The 8205-nt window shown below is 32.2% G+C and overlaps 1 protein-coding gene across 1 annotated transcript; it reads right to left on the bottom strand.

The window, feature by feature from the left end:
- LOC107629683 (phosphatidylinositol 4-kinase gamma 5) lies at positions 3634 to 7054 on the bottom strand. The gene is made up of 2 exons (XM_016332572.2): positions 6792 to 7054; positions 3634 to 6201 (listed from the first exon to the last, which is right to left on the bottom strand). Exon 2 carries the CDS (start codon positions 5921 to 5923, stop codon positions 3992 to 3994), a length of 1932 nt encoding a protein of 643 aa, XP_016188058.1. The 5' UTR covers positions 5924 to 6201; positions 6792 to 7054; the 3' UTR covers positions 3634 to 3991.

Genomic DNA, 8205 nt, shown 5'->3' with positions numbered 1-8205 from the left:
CAACTCACTTTTTCAATAATCCTCATATATCAAATCAAATCCCTAACTATGATCACTTATTGTAAAGAGTTAAGTATTATGTAAATTTTTTTTTTTTTCAAGTTACATCAGGTGAAGTTCGAATTCGAGACTTTTAGATGGGAGATAGACATATACTATCTGAATTAGAATTTGTCGATAATTATATATACGATTATATATCTAACTTTGACCTATACAAATTTTAGATATATACACAATATTCAATAATACTTTTAACTCTCAATGACATTTTTTTTTATATAATTTTGTATTATGGGTATCTCAAATATCAACCCTAGAAAACAAGTTCAAAAGGTGAAGGTTGAACGTTTGAAATATGAAATTTAAAAAATGGGTAATTCAATTAAGTTGAATCGGATAAATTTTAATACCATGCATATTTGATTTGAATTAATTGTTAAATCTAATTCAATTTTAAAAATGAGTTCAAAAAATAATGATTACCTCACATAAACACTATATAGAAAACATATTCTTGATCGATGCTGCACTTGTAATAATTTTTCTTTACTTGTTAGATCATACAAGATTATTTGATTAAATAGATTTTTGATGACTAAAATATCAACAAACACTGATTAGTGTATATAAAACAATCATAAACTCAATACATAACATTGTACTTTGTTATGTTTATTACTACGAATCACTTGAAATTACTTTTGGTTTTTATAATGTTAATCCTAGCAGCTTTACAATATACATAACTAATAAAGACTATATATATATAAAATCTTATCCTATTTAGTAGTATCAACTAGAGTAGTTATTTCATATATCATTCTAACTATGTATATAGAGTTATTTTTGGTTTTGAGAACATGATAAAATAAAATACTGAAAATAAAACACAAAAAATAGATATATAAAAATTAATATTTTTATTTTTTTCATTTAAAAAATTAAAAAATATATATAATTATAAAAAATTAATAAAAATAGTGAAAAAAAATAAAAAATAAATTAAATCTCTTTTTAATATTTTTGTGTTTTTTTTTATTAAAATAGATACAAAATACATAAATTTAATATCTTTATCTATGTCTCATATACTAAATACGATTTTGTGTCTCTGTATTTTTATCTCGGTGTGCTGTAAACAAATACAATCTATTAGGAGACAATAATAATGCACCCAACTAAATGCACCATTCTTTATCTTTATTTATTTATTTTTATTTTTAAAGTTAATAATACTACACTTCTCATAATAAAATTTCATTATTATTGGAGTGATGGAAGTGCTCGAGAATTTTAATAAAAGCACTCTCTCAATAGAAATATATAAAAATAATATAGGCAATCAAGTTTGGCGTATTCTACCTATTATCTGAATTAAATAACCATCATTTTGTTTTTTTTTTTTTATATCAATATCAATTAATTATAAACATATTGTTCTTACATAATTAAAATAATGTTCCAACTAAGGACATAAGCTATGATGAAAAATCATCGCCGGCCCACCAATTAAAAAAAGAAAAGATTTACTAAAATGATGTGATGATCACTGATCAGTGATCAAGAATACATCACCAAATCTCTATGTATGTTTATCCCTATTTTTAAATATTTTGCCAACTTGAGGAATAATATATATTTGTTAAGTCTTGATAATGATGTGCTAGCTACATTTTTTTTTCCTTTTATTTCTTTTATTTTTTACTTTGATCAACTTCGTTGAGGATATATGTAAGTGAAAACATATTTGTAAACGAATTTAAAAATATAGAAAATTTAAATATTTAAGCCGTACAATTTGTACTTCTATAAGTATAATATTTCTAAATTATTTTCAAAAACAATTTTTTATTTATTTATTAATGTTAGTGTTAATATTTTCACAAAAGTTGACTTATTAAAATTTGAACTTACATCATCTTCTTCATATAAGGTTAAGATTGTTTACCTCCTCAACTATTTCTTAGTCAGTGTTCAATTATTTAAAGACTTTAAATAAAGTGTCTATTTCTGAATTATTAATTACGGAAATATTTAGTAACCAAAGAAAATTAGTCAAAAACAGTCATAACTTGTCTTATTTAGCATTTATTAATTGTTGCGACAATTAATAAATACTAAATAAGACAAATTCTAGCTGTATTTTTTGTCTTCCTAGCATTATCCAATTAATTAACGGAGTATAGTGCAAATAATGAGTCACAAACATAGAAAATATCGAAAATAAAACTTGCTTCCACACTTATCTTTGCTGAGCAATAACAAAATTTTTGTGTCACTATTCAGTGAAAAAAAAATCAGATTGCTGATGACAGCCAATTAATTGCATAAAGAAATATTTAGTTCATATATTTTTGTATTGGATATTAATATGTATGTTATGTTAACTCATTTTATTTATCTTTAAATAAAGTGTATTTTTTTATTGAAGAGTGTTAGGAGGCCAACAAGTTTTATAATTTATAGCCATTAATTAGTCATTATTAATATTTTTAATAGTGTGAGATTACATTCAATAGTGTGACATTACTCACTTTTCTTTTTTCTAGTTAAGTACTGACAAAATTTTAATAAAAATGCTGGCTTTCTAAATTTTCTCTTTTTTATTTCTAATTTTATAATTTATAAATTCAATTCTTACTATCAATACTTATAAATACTCAAAGAAGATATGACTTAGTCACTTAACCCTAAATGACCTGTATCAAACCTACTTACATAAAGGTTTTCTTAAAAATAAAATTAAAAAAAATATTTTTTATCTAAGGATCTGTTATTAACCAATAAATTATTGCACATATGAAATAAAATTCAAATTTTAAATACTTATTTAAACGAACGAGTAAACTTATTAGTCGACCATATTGATGAATAAAAAGCACATTTGATGACAATAATATGCGTTGGGCGGTTTAGACTTACATGGAAGCAGCAGAACACAACAAATGCAAACAGAAAGTATTCACAGTTTTGATGATTTGGATTTGGACTCCAAAGTCCAAATTAGTGATTTGATGATTCCTCCAACCCCACCTATACTGGGGCTTTATCAAACGTGCTTTTAAGATAAGAAAGTGACTAAAATGAATCATTCTTTTGAAATTTTTGACACAACTTGCCTAGGATTGATGGATACACATTATTATTATTATTATTATTATTATTATTATTAAAAAATCTAACAGAACAGGCTGAGTTCATTTATGTAACTATATAACAAAAGATTTAATACGTAAATATCAAAACTAAATCTATTATCAAATAGCTTATAATCAAGAACACCAATTGTGAGGTATAACATTGATTTATAAAAAATTAAGAGTCTTATGAAACTTTCTTGGAAAATAAAGTAAGATTCCACCTTAGCTGGATTATTATTGAGCAAGCACAATCATCCTTATTGTAAGTTTTAGAATCAATAAAGATATTGTCCACAAATTAAAAGTTGTATGTTTCAAGAAACTCTAGAAAATGGATAACTAACCAGATTTTACAAGTTTATCCTTAAAATGAATTGGTAACACAATCATGGGGAAATGGAAACTAGAAATCAGGACCCCTTATCCCAGTCACTAGTTATGCATCAAAGTTTAGAGCTGAGAATAAATGTAGATTGAAGGAGCAAACAAATTAAGAACAAAAAGGGAAAGACATTTTCATTATATACATAAGCTTCATTTCAAGATTTTAATCCTACATATTATTTATCAGACAACACAAAGTGATTTGAGAAAAGAAGAAATGAAATCATAAGATCAAACTACAAGCAATTCTACTTGGCCTACCACTTGGCTGATACCAAGCATATTTACATCAGTTCTTCATCCTACCCTCACTCCCAAACACTAAAAACACTCATCCTCTTCATCCATATATATCATCAAACCATAACACTATCCTAGCAAACCCTTCATTCCCGGAAAACCTATAAAAGCCTTATTCTTCATTCTATAGTCACTCTATCAGAACAAAGTATATAAGCTCAAGTTCAAAACTGGCACGACGTACCAAGCCTCTGCCTCTGTCTTTGACCTAAGGTAATGGATTTCCTCCTCGCAAATGCCGGATACAGCAGATCTACAAACTTCTCCAGAAACATAGTCCATTCATCCTCAGTCATATCAACCAACTTCACAAAGCTTATGCTTGCAGGAAGCTGCTCATTGGCACTCCTATGACCAGATGATGTATTTGCAAAATAGGCATCAGTATCGGATTTCCCTCCAAAGTATGTCTGATGTTTCTGGCTTGCCTCGCTTAGCATGGTGTTCTTCAGTGACACAGAAAGTTTTGAAACGGGTGGGATATTTCCGTCATGGGTAGGATTGGCAGGACCTTCAGGATATTCGCCATCACTGCCCTCTTCTCCCTCTTCAATGCTCTCATCCAGTTTCGAGAGGGGGCTGCGAGCATACCCATTTCCAAAAATGGGTTTAGGTGATCTTGTTAAAGGATCATCCATGGCCATCTTTGGATTGAAATCAGACCCAGCTTCATCACAGTCTATATCAAACTGGAAGTAGTCTTCTCCCAAGTCAGTCCTCGGGGAGGGAGACAGTTCTTCCCTCTCCACCAGCATCTTCCTTGCCTCCAAACAAACAACCTCCAACTCACTGGGTTCCTCCTCACCACTGCGAAATTCCCTAGTCATCATCTCACCAATTTCAGCAAGACACAGACCAAAAGCAGCTGCTTCCTTGAGGAAAATGGTGCAGAGTACTAAGACCCGAAGACACGCCTCTCGGATCATGGGAAGTTCAGCACGTAGCATGTCACAATCTTGAGCAGGATCCAGCTTCGCAATGTAAGAAAGTTCGTCCTCAGAGAAAGGAATTGAAGCCTGAGGCCAATGAATCCATTCAAAATAAGGATCCTCCAAAGCTTCTGGTAGGCAAAGACCATGATCAATGGGAATTAAATCTACTTGATCAAAACTCCCAAGCTTTCTAACTAACAAATTGCCAGCATGCCTATCTGTATTAAGAATCCTAATGTCTAATATCCCTATACGGTGCACAGCAGCGACTGGGAAGCTTGATGTCCCGTGGTCGCTTGCATCATAGTCATGAGGTATGAACTGCTGGAAAGAGGCAATCTTGCTAACCAGCTTTTTCCTTTGAGTGTTGTTCCCATTGACCCCGTCATTGACGTTAAAAATTGAGTGAGTTATCTTCACCAAGGCAGTGGGAGGCACATTTGCAAAATGTTCATAGTCAAGAAGATAAGCAGCAACCTCCCTGAACCCTGTTTCCCCCACCCGAACCGAGCGCTTCAGACCTGGTTGTCCAAGAGCTTTACCAACAAAACCTTTCGGATTGTTTGGGGCAAAAGGCTCCTCATCAGTTGGTTTCACAATTGCTGCATTCTCACCACGGCTATTCAGGAAATAGTAAGCACCCCCAAGCCCACTATGAACAGGAATTGGATCTGCCCCCATCTTAATTGCCTTCACAACGTCTTTGACCATATCTTTCATCCTATTAAGGTGATTTGACTGCCCCAATATCTCAATAATCCCACTCTTGTCCCTTTGCTGCATATCGCGTCCGGTAGGTGACAAGCACGGTGTGGATGAGCTCCTATGAATAAGATTCCTTGTGAGAAGAAGGGGCGAATCTTTCCGTACAGCACTAAGGTCGTTCTTCAAGACCAAATCCCCAAATGTTAGTGAGCTCTGTTCAGTAGGCACATTAAGGGCAACCTGCAGCCTCCTCTTCACAGTATGTGCATTGTCACCTCGATCCAATTCCATGCTCAGGACACACCCGGTATCGGTTTGCACAAAAACCCTTCTCCTCCCAGCAGGTTGCTTCTCTCCTTCAATGCTCTTGTTCCCCCCACGGTACTCCGTGCTTAAAGGGCTCCTCATCACTGCCACAGCCATCTGGGTTTGAATTGGGCTGTCCAATTTACTAGACATGAACCGTGGTTGACGGCTGAGATCAGACAGTTTTCACAGACGGCGACAGAGCTGGCAGCGATGGAAGAAAGCTTCTTCCCTCGCAGTAGTTGCCAAGAACTCCAAAGCCAACGGCGATTTTGAGGGACCGATCTCTTGTTCCCCAACAATCATTAATTGGAAGGGAATTTGATCCAAATATCAGCACAGATCCAGAGTTGAACAAAATGGAGATAGATTCTAGCTGGTTTTCTACATTGAAGCCATCATCATTATCCCCACATGGAAGAACAATAAATCTGCAGATAATAATACCAATATTTTCCATCATAATTCATAACAACATAATAAATATTACAAACAGAAAATCAAACTTGGTTCATACATGAATGAGCTTATATTAATATCAAAGGCTTCTTGATTGCTTATTTCTATTGCCACACACGGTCCTATATGGAAACTATTCACAAAATCCCAATTCCTAACATAGAAACACAGATCCAGACTCAGCAAACTCATGCTTCCTAAAATTCACTTTCATAATCACAAATTAAAAAATTAAGCATTTCATGCACAAATTTTGTGCCTTTTTTTCTTCTCTTTTGTCAAGCTGCCGAGCATTAAAATTTAATAAATTCTTTTTAAAAATGAATAAATTAAAACAAACCTGAAAACCGATAAGCATTTGAATGAAATATTAAAGAAACAAAAGGAAAAGATGCAAGATTTATCAAACACTCAAAAGAATAAACACAAAATTGACGCTAAATAAAAGAAAGCTTCCAAAATCGAAACCATAAAATTGAGCTGAGAAAAATATAAAAAAAAAAAGGATCGAAGAAATCGAAAGGGAAAAAGAAAGAACTGCGAAGAAATTATTATTATTTACCACATGATGATGATTATTGTTGTTGCCATTTGGGGATCGAATCGGAAGAAGAAGAAGAAGAAGAAGAAGAAGAAGAAGAAGAGCGAGTTGTGTGTGTGTTAGGGGGAAATGACTCGTTCCGAGTTAACTCGGAGGAGAAGGAAGGGTTTGATTAAAATTCACAACATAAATTCAGAAAAAGAAGAAAACCCTTTCTCTCTCTTTTTATATTTACGTGTGAGTCATGGTTTTATTCTTCTTTTTCTATTCAGTGATTTTTGGTTCCTCGTTGCTCAGAACGTTCTTTAACTCAAACGGGTTCATGAATCATTGACTCGTGGCTCGAAAACTAACCACGGTTAAAATTAACCCTCAGTCTCTCTCTCTCTCTTACTCATTCTTTTTTCTGTGATGAAAGACACGCACTATTTATGTTTTCTTCTGACATATTGGATTCGGCCACGTGTGCTGTAAATATTTAATGGGGTCTTAATTATTGAATATGAATTTTTGTCTTAAAATTAAGCAAGCTTAACAGGTTAAGAAGCAAAAAGCCAAAAACATATTTTAATTGTGCATTGTGAAATTTTATATTGGTAAAAGAATTACTAATTTATAATCAGTCTTCACATTTATTGATATGTAATTAAATATTCTCTTACATCCACTAATTTAAAAACAGTCTTTATATTCAATGATACGTAATTAAATATTTATATTTTATAGAAAAAATATTTTTTTTGTATATTTATAGTATTAACAAATGGCAAGCTAAAATTTACTAATTTAACATAATTAGGCTCAATATATATATTTTTCCAAAGTAATTGATATAGTTTTAAAATTTTACTTTGTTAAGAAAAGGCACTACTTTTATATTTTTTTTATTTTCAAATTCCAATCTTAAATAAGAATCTGTTACATTCCTTAACTCTTTCTTTCCTTGACCTAGATTTATTAAGTTAAGAAAAAAGAAAAAAAAATAATAAGTACGCTCTTTTTTACTTGCATGGTTTCTCTCTCTACGATCAAACGTGAGAAGAATAGTCTAGAATATGAGATCAGATACCGCTGATCCTGAAGAAAGGAGAGATCAGAACCGTCTAACATGATGACGTGGCGAAAACGGATTGGACAGTGACGTGTCATTGTGTCACGGTCAAAGGGAGCAATGTCAGCGAATGAATGGGGCGCTTTATCGCAATTATTGGGGCCCATTCCCGTAGAGTGATCATCGTTGAGTAATCCTGTGAGCGCGCACAGCTTAATGGCCAATGGATTCGCGCCATGTGAAATTCCTATAGTACCCTGACAACCTTGGAATTTCCTCCTACTCACTGAATTTGGGGTAATTTATTTAGAATTTTTGCTAACTTATGTCTTAAAAAGGCATAAGTTAAGTATATTATAAATTTTTTTTTTATAAAAATCTTAT

The sequence above is a fragment of the Arachis ipaensis genome, chromosome B01 (genome assembly GCF_000816755.2).
Source record: "Arachis ipaensis cultivar K30076 chromosome B01, Araip1.1, whole genome shotgun sequence".
NCBI classification, from domain to species: domain Eukaryota; kingdom Viridiplantae; phylum Streptophyta; class Magnoliopsida; order Fabales; family Fabaceae; genus Arachis; species Arachis ipaensis.
Note: the sequence above shows the minus strand (reverse complement) of the source record. Positions and strands in the feature narration are given on the sequence as shown.

What these genes read in the sequence shown, in the direction of transcription:
- LOC107629683 (XM_016332572.2), bottom strand. Translation starts at nt 5,923, where the DNA reads ATGTCTAGTAAATTGGACAGCCCAATTCAAACCCAGATGGCTGTGGCA.